Raw genomic sequence first — 18,797 nt, 5'->3', positions numbered from 1 at the left:
AAGATATAAGGCTAGGTTAGTGGCCAAAGGGTTTTCTTAAGAAGCGGGACTTGATTATTATGAGACTTTCAGTCCTGTTGTGAAGCCCACAAATGTGAGATTAATAATGGCATTAGCTGCAACAAAAGGTTGGAAGTTGAAACAACTTGATGTAAAAAAATGTTTCTTTACATGGGGTGCTTGAGGAGGAAGTATACATGGCTCAGCCCCAAGGGTATATTGATAAAGCACATCTTCACCATGTTTGCAAGTTGCAGAGCTATTTGTATAGTCTCAAACAAGCTCCAAGAGTTTGGAATGACATGTTCACAAAGTTCTTATTCTCTTTGGGGTTTAAATCCTCCTATGCTGATCCATCTTTATTTGTTAAACATGATGGCACATCCATAGTTATCTTGCTATGTGAACCAAGTTTGTCAGTTTATGCATTCACCTTTGGATTCTCACTTTGTTGTTGTTAAGAGAATTCTTAGATATCTCAAAGGCACGTTGGATTAGGGTATGTGTTTTAGACCTGGTTCTTTGTCTTTAAAGGCCTATACAAATGCTTATTGGGTTGGGGATCCCAATGATCGTCGAAGTACTACTGGCTTTGTTATTTTCTTGGGATACAATCATATCTCTTGGTGTTCCAAGAAGCAGCATACTGTTAGCCGGTTTTCTACTGAGGCCGAATATAAGGCAATGGCAATTACTATTGCAGAAATTGTTTGGTTGCAACAACTACTCAAAGACTTACATATTGACAGTTCTACACCTCCTTTATTGCATTGTGATAATATTTCAGCCATGGCTTTAGCAACTAATCCTGTTTTGCACTCCAAAGCAAAACACATTGAGCTTGACTGCCATTTTGTGAGGGAGCGTGTTCAGCAACGTTGCATTTCTTTGCCGTTTGTTGCATATGTGGAACCATATGCAGACATTCTCACCAAGGGTTTATGTTCACCTTTATTCTCTGCGCATTGTTCCAATCTTATGCTTGGTAAATCACAACATAAGCTGGGGGGGGAATGTTAGGATATGAAGGATTAAGTAATGACAGGTGTTGAGTGATTAGTGTGCCATGTGGATGAATGTCATTAGTCCAAGTCTTGAGTTAGTTATAGCTGTGTATTTATAAGACAAAGTCATTGCCTTGTAATTATTATCCAAATATAATGAAAAGTCTGCTTTAGCAAATTCTCTCTCTACTTCTTTGATATCTTTGCTTTCTTCATTTTTGTTATCACAAACTAGCATATAGCGGGACTATAAAACTCATCTAACCAGAGACTGCAAAACACAAACGAACTTTCTTTGAGTTTGTGTAATTGTTCCAAATATAAACTAAAGCTGACAAGATCCACCAATCTGCTTCACCTCCATAACGTAAAGTTGGCCAGTCTAAGGTGCAGTTTGGGAGTGAGGTGCTTAAAAAAAAAGCTGGGGTGAAAAAAAGCTAGAATGATTTTAGGTGTTTGGTAAATTTTCCAAAAGCAGTTTTTTTTTAAAGTTTAGGGTGAAAAGAAGCCCAAAACGTGAAGCTGCTATTTGCAGTTTCCCAAAAACAGCTGCAGCTTCCCAAACCAAAAACACAGGTGAACAATGTAGGTTTAATGATTTTTTCAATAATCCAAAATTGCCCTCCTTCCTTTACAGTCGCAGCTCTTCGCCTCTCTAGCCTTCAGTAATGCAAAATTGCTTTTTCGTCTACTCTCCTCTCGCATACCCGAACCAGGAAACCAGATCTCTTTCGTTCTCTCGTTCTAAAACCAGCGTTCTCCCTTGTTCTCTTGTTCTCCAGGTTCGTTTGGTAAGCTTCTCTTGTAAATTTTATTTATTTATTTGTTTGGATTTTTAACTTTGGGGATGGGAGAGGGAAAAAGGGGTGGGAAGAGCAAAGGGATGAAGGTATGGGTGTCGGGAAAAACAATTAGGGATGAAGGGTGGGAAAAATTAATTGGGGAAGGTGATATGGTTTGTGGAAAAAAATAATTGGGAAAAAATTAATTGGGGGAAAAATTAGGGTTTGTGGAGAAAACAAGAAAAATTGAGGTCAGCTTCTGATTTGGTTTAGGTAAAGGATAATTTTTTATAAAGCTTTGCTCTGGTTCTGATCTGTGAACTGTGGTTCTGATTTTTCATCCCTTTGTCAGTGTTCGTATCTTATCTTTCTAGAAGGAAGTGGGTTTCTGAGGACATCGCTGAGGCTGTACTCGAACAGGTGGGTTATTTTTGTCTTGGTACAAAATTCGGTTTTCATGTTTTTAATAAATCTGTTTTATGATTGCATTTAAATGGTATTTGGTTTATGTGTTTACGTATTAGTTTGCACTTGAAATGAGTTTTCTTTCAAGCATTTTGTAATTTTCGTGATCATATTCGATTGTGTAATTTGTGTTTGAATGTAGTGGTGCATATCCTCTCGTGAAACCTAGGGATTAAAGTAGAAGACCAAAACTTGAAAGAATGAAATTAGGGTAGCTGATTTCTGTTAAATTTGAGCATGGAGTGTTTGCAGGTAGGAAGAAAGAAACCACTTATATTGAGCTTTTCTGGTCTAGCCTAGGACAAGGGAGGATTAATGACTTGTCATTCTTTGGAGATTAGGAGCCCAGATTAGATTTCGATCTTGCAAATGAACTTGTAACCACTCGATGAAAATACACACACACACACACACACACACACACACACACACACACACACACATGCCTAATGTTTTTGAAGAAAATGGTGTAACAGACAAATAATACTTCTTGGTTATAGAAGTCAAGAGGGTGTCCCCATTATTATTAATTGTACCTCTTGTGAATGTTTGAACTGTTTAGCTTGTTTGTTCTCTGGCTGGATCCATGCTACAGTGGGCTTCATGTGAATTTTCATGTATTTTTATGGTTGATCTATGTGTTAATGAATTTTCATGTATTTTTATGGTTCATCGTGTGAATTCTTCAAGGATAGTTGACATTACATTATGAAATTCCAAAGAATAATCGAACCACTTTTCAAACTTATATGTTAATTAACATAATTTTTTTTCTTTCTATAATGTGGTCCTTTTTATTATAAGTTTTCTCTTCTGTTCAAACTAACTTCCACTTAATGAATTAGTGTGATGAAATGTGTATTTAGTCTAGAATGCTTTAATGGTCGTAAATTGTTGTGTCCGAGTAGTCTTATATAATAAATAGTTGTATGGAAAATCACATGGACTAAAATTACATTTGGTAAACCTGTGGGGTATCCATATAAGCATGTGTTGGTAAACCTATGGGGTATCCATATAAACCTGTGAAATTTAATCTTGTGATTAATGGTCCAGTTTTTTTCCTAAACTGTGATGTAATCTTTTGTAGTTGTATGTGGATCATTTATTGGTTATTTCTTGGTTATATTACAAATCAGTAGTTGGTATCAATGGCAAAGAATGGGGCATCTTCGTCAAATCCTATTGCTACATGGAATGCCCATAATATATCTATATTTTGTGATATTTGCATCAAGGAGGTTGAGGCCGGACATCGTCCGAGCACTCACTTTGACAAAGATGGATAAGCAAATATTAGAGCTAACTTCAAGGCAGAGACAGGGCATGATTATGAAAGAAAGCAACTGAAAAATAAGTGGGATGCACTTAAAAATGAGTGGAAGTTGTGGAAAGAGCTAGTTGGTAAAGAAACTGGCCTAGGGTGGAATTCGAGCAAGGGTACCGTTGATGCCTCTCAGGAGTGGTGGAATAATAAAATTCAGGTTTGTGTATTTATCTTTTAATATGTATTATGATATCATGCAATATGTCTTAACCATATTCTTTCTTACTTGTAGATAAACAAAGAATATGGAAAATTCCAAAAAAAATGGCATTAGTCCTGAGATGGAGGACAAGTTAGATAGGATGTTCTCGAACACAGTTGCTACCGGTGAACATGCCTGGGCACCTTCCTCTGGAATACTACCACCAGATACAAGAGATGAATCTACAGGACAAATTGATTCAGATGATGAGGATGAAATTGAGACCATGCAAGATATAAGGCAAGCTAGTAGGAAGGGAAAAAAAAAGAACGGCTAACCAAGGAGAATTGCAAAACAAGAAAGGGAAAAAAATTGGAGGTGCTGCAAAACTTTGTGGTCAAATTGACCGACTTGTTGAAGTTTATGAAACTAGGAGTTCTGCAAACTCATTGATGTCCAAACTGCATATAGGAAATAGTATTTCAGAAGTGTTAGTAACTGTTGCACAATTGCCTGGTTGTGAGCCACCTAGCGAGTTATGGTTGTTTGCTACATGTTTATTTTGTAGCGCAGAAAAGCGAGAGGTGTTTGGCACGATGAAAGATCCTGAAGTCCAGCTAACTTGGTTGAAATATATGTTCAACAAAGAACAATAGGGAGCTAAAAGCCTAAAACTATGAATTAGGACTATATGTGTGGTTGTACTTTGCATTAAGATTATGTATTGAATGTTACTACATGTTTATTGAATGTTGGATTATATGTTGAATGTTGAATTATGATTTCTTGTTAAACGTTGGATTATGACTTGTTCTTGAATGTCGGAGTATGACTTCTTAGTGATTGTTGGATTATGACTTGTGGAATGTTGAATTATGTGTTAGGTTACAGGTGTATATTCAATAAGAATACCTCTGATGATGATGTTCAGGATTTGGAGGATGGTGTAATTATATGCGCTGTAGCGAGAGCTGTTGAAACATATTATTTAAAATATGTCCACAAAACTCCGTGTATGAATTCTTCCCAAACAGGTAATAGTTGGTTGATGGAAGTACTACAAGGAAATCATATGCGATGCTATAAAATGTTTAGGCTGAACAAAGATGTTTTTTTATAGATTATCCAATGACTTGCAAACTAATTATGGGTTGAAAGGTTCAAGGAAAATGAATGCAATTGAAATATTAGGAATGTTCTTGCATATGTTGGGACATGGTGTGAAAAATAGATTAGCTCAAGAGAGATTTCAACATTCTGGTGAGACTGTTAGTATATATTTTGGTGTTATGTTAGATATTGTATGTAAGATGGCAATAGATATTATCAAACCGATGGATTCTGAGTTTCGTGGCATTCCCCAAGAAATAAGGAGAGATACAAGATACATGCCTTATTTTAAGGTAAATTTTGACTCGTCTTCTAACTTATTTGTAAACTATAAGTGTTTGCAAACTATAAGTGTAGGTTGACGATTTTCTTCTATATTATTATTTTTAGGGTTGTATTGGTGCCATAGATGGAGTACATGTTGAGGCTTCAATACCACCACCGGATCAAGTTCCATACATTGGTAGGAAAGGAATACCGACACAAAATGTTATGGCTGCATGTAATTTTGACATGCAATTCACATTTGCTTGTGCCGGATGGGAAGGCACTGCACATGATACAAGGGTTTTTTTTATGCGTGCTACGGAATCCAAATTTAAACTTTCCAAAGCCTCCAAATGGTAATCTTCATACTTATTTATAACAATTTACATACTTGCTTTTTATAATTATTACAATACAAAACAAAATTTTCAATTTTCAGGAAAATATTATTTGGTAGATGCGGGGTACCCACAAATGAGAGGTTATTTGGGACCATATAAAGGTAAAAGATATCATCTCTCGGATTTTCGTAGGGGTCCCGAACCAACGGGTCATAAAGAGGTATTCAACCACATGCATTCTTCTCTAAGGAGCATCATTGAACGAACTTTTGGGGTATGGAAGAAAAGATGGGCAATTTTAAGGAATATGCCTAATTACCCGTTCAATAGGCAAGTGAAGATTGTCATTGCTACAATGGCTCTTCATAACTACATACGGAGGTATTCTAAAAGTGATCGTCATTTTGATGACCCCAAGGACTATTGTGAAGAGAGCGATAGTAGTGATGATGATGATGATGAATACCAAAATTATCAAGTTGAAGGATTCCATGAGATAGAAGCATTAAGAAATAGAATAGCAACAAGTTTGATGAATGCATCTAATTAGACTACTTTCAAGTACATTAACAATATTGTACTAATGAATCCTAGCTATTCAGTCTAAAATATTTCAATTGAAGTAGTTTGTCATACTAATTAATATTTAAGATAAAGTTTATAAATATTTCTTTTTTTTTAAATAAAGTATATTTAATAATTCACTTTTATTTGTTAAGAAAATTAAATTAATAGCACATATAGTATTATACCCTTTTTGGTCATTTCACACAGTCAGCTGTTTTACATAAAAGTTTACCAAACACTTTTTTTTCCAAAAGCACTTTTACAAAAAAGTTTACCAAACACTCTACTGGCTTTATTTTACAGCCGTTTATTCTCACAGCACATCCGCTTATTCTCACAACAGTTTTTTTTTAAAGCACAGCAATACCAAACCAGCCCTAAGCACCATCGACAACTTCACCACTCTGAGACAGAGCGACAACAACCTCGTGCTAACCAGGGCGAATCCACCACAGATCTAAAAAGGCAATGATGCCTAACCATAGATCTAGTCAAGGAAGACATATCCACCATGGAGCCAAATCTGATGAGATAGATGTAATCGAAACAAACAAACAGACTTTGTCAAAAGACAGGAAAACACAAATCTGGTACAAGAACGACTAGGATAAATAAACATTTGCATCAAGATTCCATGGAATCCCTCAATAACTTATCTTCTCATGCTCTCTTTAGTTTTTTTCCTTCCACTTGCAGCTAATGTCTAATAAAATTTAAATGCCAAAGAAAAGAGTTTTGGCTTTATTATATATAATAAACATATATATAGTTATTCATAGTTTGTTCAAGTCCATATGCTTGTATGGAAGAAGATTTAAAAACAAAAGAAAAGGAAAGCAACTAAATTTGGATTATAATATATAATAAGTAATTCAATTGTTTAGTTTGGAGTTTAGGAGATCGAAGTTTAGGGTTCCAATCAAATTTGCCAAAATTGATCAAAATTGGATAGAATTGGACTAAAATCGGTCAATTTGGATGGATTTAAATGGAACTATCACTTAGACCAATAATTTCGGTTTTAGATGGAATCGGACATTTTGGATGAATTTAATTGGATTTTGAGCAACCCCTAAATTGAGGTACAATTACAACGCAATGATGACTTCAAGTCTTCAACAGGAACTTTTGTTTTTCTTTCTTTGAAACATTGATACATTTAAAGTAATAGATGAGAGATTTGAATCAAGCCACACAATGATCCGTTATAATAATTTGATGTTGAGCTCGTCATACCCGCGGTCGCCGAATTTAAATTTCTCACTTACAATTAAAAAAAAAATCACTAATCCATAATAAAATAGATCAATAATCATGCACACTTAAATTCCTAGTGCGTAGTGGATGCATCTAGGTTGGGCAGCCTCTATAGCCATCGTTGTTGTTACAAATGGCACCTCCATTTAGAAAAGCTAGTGGACACTTGAAAGAATGGAGAGTAGCTAGGCGAGCCTAAATATAAACCAGTGAGGTTTAGATGCCTTAAACCTTAATTAGGTCATTAGCTAGGGTGAGTGGGTTTGACTTCAGTGATCACTTCAGAGTCATAGGGTGGTGAACCTTCTTTCTCTACTTATTAGTTTGCTAATCAGATATTCTTACTCGCATCATATGTAACACCAACAATATTTACCTAAAACAGAATTAATTCCTAACACGGTTAACGTTCGAAATCACCAAATTAAGATGCTAAATGGACTCTGAGTTGGTGGAGAAAATAGTTTATCGACACGCTTTTTCTGAACCCACTAAACCAGAAGGAATGTTTGAGTGGTCCCATTTTGCGTACCCTAAAACCAAAATATATAAGAGATGATGGGTGGGCTTTGTGGGGATTTTCCTTTTGATTTTATCAATGTTTTTTTATAGAAAGGCATGATGATCTTTCATGGAAGGAGTCTTCTAAAACCGATCAGCGGCCAGGTGTGTGTGTCAACAAATTGATTAGGTTTGCTTTTGGTTGAGGCAGGTAATTATTTTAAAATTGTTAATCTTTGTAGTTTATTGCTTATTAGTTTGGTGGTGTTGTGTGACTTGTGTCTAAGAAACCCTAAAGTAAGAACATATACTACTGTGCAAAAGAATGTGTATTGGGTTTATCGCCACTATACTAGTGCTCGATCGGTTCTAATACTTTAATAATTGAATTAGATCAAATTAGTGAGTTTAATTGTTAATAGAATAATATTGATATATTATTTGTTTGCTTTAAAGTTTAAAGGTAATATTAAAGGTAGGCCTTCATCATTTTAATTTGTTATCTAACGAAATGCTTTCATAGCTGGAAGAATCTCAGTTGTGTAAAAGATAAGACGTCAACCTTGATACCTCATGCCTGCCTTATTCTTGTGTGCATGGAGAAAAATATGTGTGGAGTTGCTCTTGCTCCTTACGAAATAAACCAATCCATTTGAAACATAGTATGTGTTTAAGAAATATTCTTGATTTTGGGCACATTTATGTACACATTGTTAGGTAACAAACAATTTTTTATAAAAGGAGCTTAGTACATAATGCTAATCAGCATTATCACATGACAAAAATAACCTCAAACAAATTTTTATAAAAAGATGGAGAATTGAGTAAACTATTCAACATTATTACGTAACAAAAACAATCTCAAGAAAATATGAAAAGAAATTTTTTTAATTCAATTTAGTTCATAGACAAAAGGGGAAACAAGTGAGCAAACAAGAGATCAACAAGTCTGTAAAATCATACAACAAGTGCATCAAATGCATGTCCTCGATTTGATAGAAGAATGCATGAATGCATGTCATGTTTCCAAGAGCCTTACATTCATTTATTCTTCTATCCCCTACTCAGTATCAAGTACTGAATTTACAAAAGCCTCATGTAGAAAGCCAATCCAAAGTAAGAAAAGAGAGGAATAATATATATATATATATATATATATATATATATATATATATATAATTAGAAACCACATTTTATCCTATATGTTAGTTCTGAACAACTTCAAATAAGTAACCCAACTTTTAAATGGCAAAGAAAAAAAAAGGAAGAAGTTAAAAGTGAAAAATACACTCTCTTTCTTTCTTCTTGTCTTTTCCCTCTTCTGATCCTTCACTTGTTTAATCATCACCATGAGCCTCCACCTAATAAACCATTCCAATACCCAGTTGGATTCCCTTGCCCCTTGTTCTGATGATGATCAAGTACTTCATGATGAGCTGCAGTGCTTGAAATCTGTTTCAAATGATGATCCCCAAATGGAAACAAGATCCTTCCACCATTAACAGTCCCATGATCATCCCCCCCATACCTATTTCCAAGCCCATCAACACAAAAACCAAGGTTTGTTGGTTTGTATTCTTGTAGTGAGAACCCAGCTGATGATGGTGGATAGAGTGTGTTTGAATGATGATCAGGCATATTCTGGGTTGGTATGTATGAATTCACACCTCTAGAAGCAATGCCAGTCCTAAGAAGCTCCATAGCTGAAAGATTAGGAGTTGATGAGGAATTAGTACTATTGTTGTTTTCCATTGTAGTACCATGGTAATGTGCATCTATAGCATTAAAACCTAGGTTAAGATCTTGGCCTTCATGGGTAACCCTAGGGTTTTGGTGAGATGATGAAAAGTGTGAAAGAGTTGTTGGTGGGTTAAGATCAGGAATAGTAATCTTTGACGATACCGATGAGGATGTGGATTTCTTGTTCTTCCTTGAACCTCCTCCAACTGGGACATTTCTGAGAGTTCCACCTTCAGTCCAATACCTTCTGCATGTCTTGCAAAAGTACCTTGGTTGAGTGAGGCTGTAGTTGTTGTAGTAACAAAACTTGGTGTTGGTTGAATTGCACCTTGGACAATTCAATTGCTCTTGAGGTCTTGCCCTTTTCTCCAACACTGACCTTGTGCATCCATTGGATCCCATATCATGATCTTCCATGGGCTTCTCCGGTTCTCCACTTCCCTAATTATAATCAAAATTAAGAGCCCTAATTCATTTTAATGAAAAATTAAGCAAAACGATCAATATATCCTACAAATGCACACAGATCTAGAAATCTAAATAAACAGATTAAAGAGATAGATCATCATAATAAGTAGCTACCTATATCAGCTTTTTTAGTAGTTGGGGAAGAATCATATTGAAAAAATAAATAAAAATTAAAAACAAAAACTACAAATAATAGCAACAAGTACTTCCTTTTTAATTCCTTTATCGGTTATCACATGTGAAAGAAAGAAAAAAGTTGAGCTTTCATGTACAAAGAACAAAATAACCTTTTATCTTTGGATAAAAGAAATCCAAGTATCATGAAACTTTCAGTTGCCTTGATGAACATCGTCTCATATATAGCTAGAAGTAAGAAATTATGAATTAAAGTACCCCACACAGTAATTATATATATGTTTCAAACACCTTGGAGATTGATCTATGTTTGGCCTTGAATCTAACCTAGATTAATAAATTTTGGGCTCATAGAACTAATACATTAAAGAAAGGAAAAAGAATACATGAGATGAAAAATTATAAACCCACCCACCTGCAGCCATTGAGCAGTATCCATGAATTCAGAAGAGAAAAGGGGAAGAAAGGAAGCTGATGACTTCAGTAAGAGAGAGAGAGAAAAGGAGAAAGTGTTCACCTTCTTTGTCTGCAGCTGCTCTTAGTGGAAGAAAGAATGTTTTAGATTGTCTTTTAGATCGTGTGTGTGCTTATTGCTTTATGCATTGGCTTACTTTATGACTCTGACGATGAGGGGAAAAATAAAGAAATGTCCTTGTTTTGACTATACCCCCTAAAATGTCACTGCATAGTGCTGTTTGTGTTATTCTATGTGGGATTTTTGTCTGGTTTTGCTTAGAAAATTCGTTTTTATTCATCTTTTGTGGAATCATGAGTGTACGTAGTGATAGTGGGTTTCTCTTTATTGACCTCATAATGCCAAAGTCTTGATTCTTGCTCTTCATCTCTTTTATGATGTTTTCAAAGGAACATACATGAGCAGAGATTACTGGTTCTTTTGGTTCATCCAAAGTTTTGAATTAAATTGCTTAAAACCTCCCCGGTATGATTAAATATATATGTCAAGATTTTTCTCGTAGTCGACTTTGATCCCTATAGAATGTCCCCAGGAATAATTACCTACCAAGAACCAGATGCATTCATTAGTAATTTAGATGATTAAGCCGACTCTTCTCAACCTTTTTCCTGTTCAAAAACAGAAAAAGGAACAAATTAACTTCTTCTTTTTTGATAAAGCATCTTTTTTTACGTAAATCTGATGGAGGTTCAGACCAATTAAATATTGATAAAAATTAATTTATGTATCGGGTGATGTTATCCACATACTTATTTTTACTCCTCATACACTTCTTAATTTCTGACCGTTATGTCAAAGGAATTAAAAAAAATCCATGAACAAAAAGGATGTGTGAATAGCTACTATGAATAGTTACTACCCTATGTATAAATTTATCGAATAAAACTAATCATTTAAACCTCTATTAGTTAAGTCGATTTAGGCGTGCTCAAAAACCCTATAGCTGAGCAGTAAGTGAGATAAAAACCCGCATATTCTCATTCAAATAAACAATTAGTCGTAGTTGAGTAATTAAAGTAAAATAATTATGAACTTCCTTGGCTAAACAGATAATTATCAACTTTGGAGACTAATTAATTAAGTGGAAAATGAAAATTTTGAAAGAGTAAGGAGGAAGGAATGAAAGATTAGGAGAGCCGACAATAGGCGACAAACGGGACAATGAGCGGGACCCAAATAGTGCGCGGTAGAAAAAGAAAATTTGAATACATGATAACAGAGAGTAAGTCTTGGTGTGGGTGTGGGCATTTCTTTTACGTGATGGTGACACGCAGTGACATGCAGTCTGATATTTGAATGTGTTCGAAACAGCCAAACCCAAAGGACTCAAATTCCCACTGCCTCTTGCTTTTTCAGATTTCAGATTGCCACAAATGGGCGCTCTCTTCAGTCTTTTCCTTCCTATTAGGTCCAGTCCAACCCAACCAAAGTTAATATCCCACTGCGTCCTCAACTAGGGTTTATGAACAAAACCATGCGTCTAGGGTTTGTATGGTGTGTTTTATACAATATTAACTCTCTTGAAACTAATAGTTTGTCCAGGTACACCTTGATAGTACAAATAATTATTATGTATTCAAATAGTACTAATTATTATGTATTCAAATAGTACACTATTCGTATATTAGAAGCTGACGTCTAATGTCACTAACGATAAAAAAGAATCTCTCGTTTCATATGTTACTTTTTAGATTTTACTTCATAATAGTGTTTCATAAGGATTCGACGTGATCATGGAGTGCCGGCTGTCGACTACCTGACGCCCTCCCCCTCCTCCTTTATAGTTAGTGACGTCTAATGTCACTAACTATAAATAATTGTTCATTCATAAAACAAGATATAATACTTTTTGTCGGACGATGTTCGAATCTAATATATCTTCAGCAGTAGCCGATCAATTAAGAATTGCTTTCACGGTAGTAACAAGGTTGATCTACAGGCCATAAATAAAGTAGAAGATCGTATGCTCAAATTTTCTTTGTTGATTTCACCAAAACAATATACATCGAGAATTTAAAATTTTGAGATATATTTGTTTTGTTTGTATCATATATTTTATCATTCTCGAGATTATCGAGCACTAGTCAATTTTATACTTTCAAAGACCTATTGAAGGATCCGTATTGAGACACTCATGCCGAAATACAAGAGTTTCTCTCCAACAGGAGGCCAATCATAACGTGACATGTGTCAACATCAAATAAAGCTCCTAAAGTCCCTTCCTGACCGCGGACGGAAGCATGCGACTCTCCTTAACTATAAAAGGCGACCATTCTCCTCCAATTAAACCCTAACGACATTATTATACTTAATTCATTATTAGAGCTTACTAATGATGATTATGCTTGAACCTTTATATTATGTAAACAATACATTACTAATGATAACTTCTCTACTTTTGTGGACCTAGCCCAACTTAAAATGAACTACGTACCTCTTGTATTTGCCTCTATATCTTTGTCTCTTTACATAATACTTACACTTCGTGACTAAAACAATTTTTCGAAGATTATATTTTAACACTTTACGTACGTTGTTTCAAAGTCGAATTAGCTTATTTTTGTTGTTCCTATTTTAAACTTGTAGTTCTGAAGTGCAGCGACAATGCGTCAAAGATAATTATTGAATTGGAACCCACTTTCTTTCTTGCAGTTTTTAGAATGAGATGTAATTATGAGCTTGAATAGTGTTATAGCTACCGTATCAAAGAGCATCTCTAAAAAAAACTAGCTAAATGAGCTTGTTTGGATACTTTAACACAAAATCAAAATGTAGCAAAAACCGACGAACACTAAGTCCAACAGACTAACTACTATAACAGAAATTTCAGCGATGAACAGGGACTAGCTAGATGTAACGAGAACTTAAGTCCGACAGACTAACTACTTTAACAGAAATTTCAGCAATGGACAGGGACTAGCTAGATGTAACGAGAACTTAAGTCCAACAGACTAACTACTAACAGAAATTTTAGCGATGAACAGGGACTAGCTAGATGTAACGAGGATAGAGAAAGTAAAGTACCGCTAAACATTAAAAGTTATAAATTCAATGTTTTCTCTCTCCTTCTGCATGTTTGCTACCGTGGTGGGGTGATTGTAGAAGCGATGACGGGCATGCAGCTACACGGGTCTGGGATGAAATTATGCGAGGATGGGTCTCGAAGCCGGAGTTGGTGAGGAATAGGTTGCCGTCTGGCAAGACCGTATTTGGAACTCGTTTGGCGCGGCGCTCTGGCGTCTGTGATGGAGGATCAGGGAGAAAGAGATCGAGAGATCATAAGGAAGAAGGCGAAAAAGGACGAGGCAAGGAAAGGAAAGAGAAAGGGAGAAGGGAAGAGAGAAAAGAACCAGTGGTTCTAGAAATTGGTAGAACCGGTGGTTTTTTCTTTCTTTTTTTTATTGGTCAAATTAATAAAATATTAAGGGGTTGAATTTTTAAATAACTGTTGTGGCTTTTATTTAATTGACAGGAAAAATGAGCCGGCGGCACAGAGAAAATATAGAGAGAGATGTATTTGTAAGATTGTGTAAATGATATGGTATTCCCCTTACGCAATGCTTTTATTTATAGGAATAAGGGATGAAAAAAGGAGGGAAGAACTCATTATTCTCTAAGAAATACAAGTCATAATTGGAAAAAAATAATTAGAATCAATCTAACATAAGATTTACACAATTACACTTAAATAACAAGTTATAACAATAACAAAATATTATAGTGATTTTTTAGATACATAAGTTAATTTGGCGCTAAATTAGTTTTAGTTACTATTAACTAGCATTTGCCTACACATTTTGTGTGTATGAACACATTTTTTTAGAAAATGAGAAGAGAGGAAGAGAGAGACCGTGGGAGAAGTGGGAGGATTTTGTTTTTGGTTTTAATTTTTTATTTTTATTTTAATATTGAAGGTATTTTAACATCACATGTAGGTGAGGCTTCAATAAAAAACAGTAAAATTTATACCTGTGAAATTACATTATTGCCCATCATTTTTTTAAGTGATAGAAGACTAATTTATCTTTTCACTCTCTATTGGTTGACAAATAAAGTTTAATTAATTAGTAGAGATTAACAAATTCGTAATTGGCACATTTCTTTTTATTTTTTATTTTTGTCAAAGTAATTGGTACATTTGAAGATGCTCTAACATGAACCTAATTATTACGCCTTTTAAAGTTTATCTTTTCTTGTAGAAAATGGGAGGTCATGATTGATGGGGATCGGATCAATAACATATCCTAATCAATTTCACAAATCAAATAAAAAAAAAAAGAAGATAATATAAATTAACATTTTTTTTACATGCGCGGGTTGGGTAATTCTTGTTCAAGGAAAATATAAATTTTAGGAAACCAGTTAAAATTTAATATATATACCTACCATAAATATGTTATCATCAGTCTTTGTGCGTATGTGAATAATTTTAAAATACAGGTTATAGTATGATCTACATACATTTTATTAATGGTCAAAACTCACTTGTATTCGCCACTTAGTATTACGGTTTAGTGACATTCTTTTCACTTGTAAGTGAGAGGTTTTATGTTACATCCCACATCGTCCATGGGAGTGGATCATGTAAGCCTTATATGTATATTCTCATCTCTACCTAGCACGAGGCCTTTTGGGAGCTCACTAGCTTCGGGTTCCATTGGAACTCCAAAATTAAGCTAGTTCGCGTGAGAGTAATCCCATGATGGGTGACTCATTGGGAAGTTCTCGTGTGAGTTCCCAGAAACAAAACCGTGATGGAGTGGTCAGAGCCCGTGAGTTCCCAGAAACAAAACCGTGATGGCGTGATCGTACTATGGTGGAGTCGAACCCAGGATGTGACAATTTGGTATCAAAGCCAATCCCTGGCCGGATATGTGCCGACGAGAACGTTGGGCCCCTAAGGGGGGTGGATTGTTACATCCCACATCACCCAGGGAAGTGGATCATGTAAGTCTTATATGTATATTCTCATCTCTACCTAGTACGAGGCTTTTTGGGAGCTCACTGACTTCGGGTTCTATCGGAACTCCGAAGTTAAGTGAGTTCAGGCGAGAACAATCCCATGATGGGCGACCCACTGGGAAGTTCTCGTGTGAGTTCTCATAAACAAAATCGTGAGGGCATGGTCGGGGCCCAAAGCAGACAATATCGTGTTACGGTGGAGTCGAGCCCGAGATGTGGTGGGGGCCTGGGCTGGGTGTGACATTTTAGATTTGATTTTCGTCAAAGGTGAATTTGAACCACATTAGTGATAGCATATTATGAGGCTAAGCCCACCATTTTCTTTTAGTGTAGATAATATCGTTTGTTCAAAAAAAAAAAAAAAAACTCATTTGTATTCACGTGCATAATTGAACTTAGCAGAAGCGAATGTTACAATATAGAGATTTTTAAATGTGCGTTGAATGAGACAAATTTGTGTGGAGCTTTACTTGCCACTTGATTTTGCACACTATGATCCAATCAAAACTGATTTTCCACACTATAATCCAATCAAAACTTGTTACGTGGTAAGTCTTAAATATTATCTTTTATCATTCTTTTATATATAAAATTCTCATATTATTGTACTAAAAAAAATCTTATATTATTTTTCCTACTAATTAATATACACCATGAGACTAATTTAATGTTTTTTTTTTTATTCTTTCCCCCTTTTTTCTTTACTTCCCAATTTTCCATGCGGTACGTTTATGTTTTGCCGTAGGAGTCTTTAGTTTATCATCTTTCCCACTTCTGCCATCATGTTAAAAATGGATAATCAAGCTGTCAAGTGCAAATAGATTGCACTCGTGAAAGTATTGTACTTCTACCAAATAAAGTGAAGGATAGCCAATAGATTGTGAAAAGATCAACTCAATAGTATGGAGTAGTCTGCAAGTTTGTATTTAGAGTTTGCTACAAAATTTTCTAATCCTTTATAGGAGAAACATAAATACACAATTACAACTCAAAGATATATAAAACAGGATAAGTTGCTAGGCAATGAAATTTTGCCCATACCTAAAAAATAAAAAATAATAAACAGCTTTTGTAAAAATAAAAATAAATAAATAAATAAATTAGAAGAAGTATGTGTTTGGAAATTTTTTTTTTTTTCATTTCATGAAAGTTGGAGAAGATGACTTAATTGTTTTTGCCCCATATTCTTATGAAAAAAAAAACAAAGAAGGGGAAGAAGATTGCACACGGCAGAGAAAACTGAGGAAGAATAATGAGAGAGATGAAAAAAAAAAAAAAAAAAGAGGAACAGACAAATTTTATTACACATGAAGTCTGTGTTAATATATATATGAGAAGAGGGAAAAAAAAATGAAAAAGAGGAACAGTTCTATGTTAGAATATATACATATACATACACATATATATATATATATATATATATATGTTCCTCTTTTTCATTTTTTTTTTCCTCTTATATATACCCATTGTTCTTATGAAGGAATGAAAGGCACAGAGTGGGGAAGAAGCCGGCAGAGAAAATTTGGGACGAAAAAGGCAAGAGAGATTAGAGGAAAATGAAATCTTAAATTAATCTTATGGTGTATATCAATTAATAGGAAATATAATTATGAAAGTTTCAAATATAAAAGAATAATAAAAGATAATATCTAAGATTTGCCACCTGACGAATTTTGATTGGATTGTAGTGTCACTCAGGAAAGTCCCATGGCAAGCAAAGCCTTCCACAAATTTTTTCGTGATGAACACGGTTCGGTATACACGGTTCGGTATTTTAAGTATAATAATATAATTGTTTGAAAACTAAAAAAAAAAAAAATCAACCAATTATATTACAATACTTGATGTACCAGACCATGTTCTCGAAACACACAAAAATTTCTCATTACGATAAATCTTGTAGAAGTTGACACAATTATTTTTGCAATCATCCTTTTGTTCCTTTATTTGTCTGGACTCTCTCAATTGCGCAGAGCATTAAAGATATGTGATATTATCGTATGAGTATATTGTCGACCATTGTGAGTCCTTTGATTTTGTAAACTAGAGCTTGTCCAACTGCATCTGTGTGTATATATACTCTATTTATGCTAATTGCCTTAATTTAGTCTTTTTTGTTTGTGATGAAGATGGTCCTATAGCTAATTAGATATATATATGCATAGATGTTGCTTGATGCCATATCTTTTCTATTAACTATCATGCAAAAGAAGAAGAAAGACAAACCATCCTTTTCTTAATAAAAGAAGAGTGATGTTAGACCAATCTCATTGTCTTATTTTCTCACCCACCTTATTATCCTACCCACCATAAAAAATTAAAAACTTAACATTTTATTTTCCCACCCACTGTTATTCCTAAAATAACATTTAAACACCACACCTCCAAGAACTAACTTTGCACCAAAATCAAGATTGCAAATCTTTGAACAAACCCAGAAATTAACTTATCTTGTGAAAAATTAAAAAGGGTGAAAATTTACAACCTTAAGAGCCACATAGTCATTGGTTTTGTTGGAGTCAAATGCGAATACAACCAATCTTGTTTTATTCAAATAAAAATGAACCCTATCTCGAAAATTGATTAATTCCAAAATTAATTCGAATACAAAATTGACAGTGGAAGCAAATAGAAATCATAAATAGACAAAGAGGTTAAAAAGGGATATTGGGTGAGGAGAGGTTCCGCTTTTTCAATGCTGCAATTTGGATTGTAGGTGACATAAGATTTGGGTTGGGGAAGAGAGAGGGAGGTCGAAAGAGAGGGAGAGATTCGAATGATTTGAGACTGGTTTCTGAGATAGAGAGGGGAAGAAACAATGTAACGGTTGTTGGAGAAGCCGAGAAGAGAGAGAATGGAGAAGGGAGAGGCGGTGGGGGAGATAAACATGTAAGGATTTATAAGTCTTTTCCTAAAGTGATATATATGTCTTTGAAATTTTTATTAAAATATGGGTAGAAAAATAGAACAATGGGATGGATTTAGTAGCTCTCTAAAAGAAAGGGGGGAAACAATAGAAAATAAGAAATGTGAAGAGTCAGTTTTCATGAATGGATAATTTTGAACTACATTCCAAACAGGAGAAGGAGATTTGGATGATTTGGTTGGTGGTTGGAGGTGACATCAAACATCAAAGACAAAGTTGATGGATAAATTAAATTAGTGGCAACGTGAAAAGCATGGAATGGAACTGACGGGGACTTGCAATAAGAGTTAGGATTCTCTCTCCTTTCATTTCACCGTCAATGTATCTG

General features: G+C 34.7%; 1 protein-coding gene across 5 annotated transcripts; it reads right to left on the bottom strand.

Annotated features, from left to right (window-relative positions):
• Positions 1–8,633: 8,633 nt before the first annotated feature.
• On the bottom strand, positions 8,634–13,726 carry LOC103406214 (dof zinc finger protein DOF2.5-like). Of its 5 annotated transcripts, none has more exons than XM_070824256.1 (2): positions 13,606–13,726; positions 8,634–9,944 (listed from the first exon to the last, which is right to left on the bottom strand). In XM_070824256.1, exon 2 carries the CDS (start codon positions 9,918–9,920, stop codon positions 9,108–9,110), a length of 813 nt encoding a protein of 270 aa, XP_070680357.1. In that variant the 5' UTR covers positions 9,921–9,944; positions 13,606–13,726; the 3' UTR covers positions 8,634–9,107. The 5 variants fall into 5 exon arrangements, with proteins under 5 accessions (XP_070680357.1, XP_070680356.1, XP_070680353.1 ...); XM_070824255.1 differs by lacking the exon at positions 13,606–13,726 and adding an exon at positions 10,624–10,758; XM_070824252.1 differs by lacking the exon at positions 13,606–13,726 and adding an exon at positions 10,522–10,676.
• Positions 13,727–18,797: the final 5,071 nt, after the last annotated feature.

This window comes from Malus domestica, chromosome 01, assembly GCF_042453785.1.
Source record: "Malus domestica chromosome 01, GDT2T_hap1".
Taxonomy (NCBI): domain Eukaryota; kingdom Viridiplantae; phylum Streptophyta; class Magnoliopsida; order Rosales; family Rosaceae; genus Malus; species Malus domestica.
Note: the sequence above shows the minus strand (reverse complement) of the source record. Positions and strands in the feature narration are given on the sequence as shown.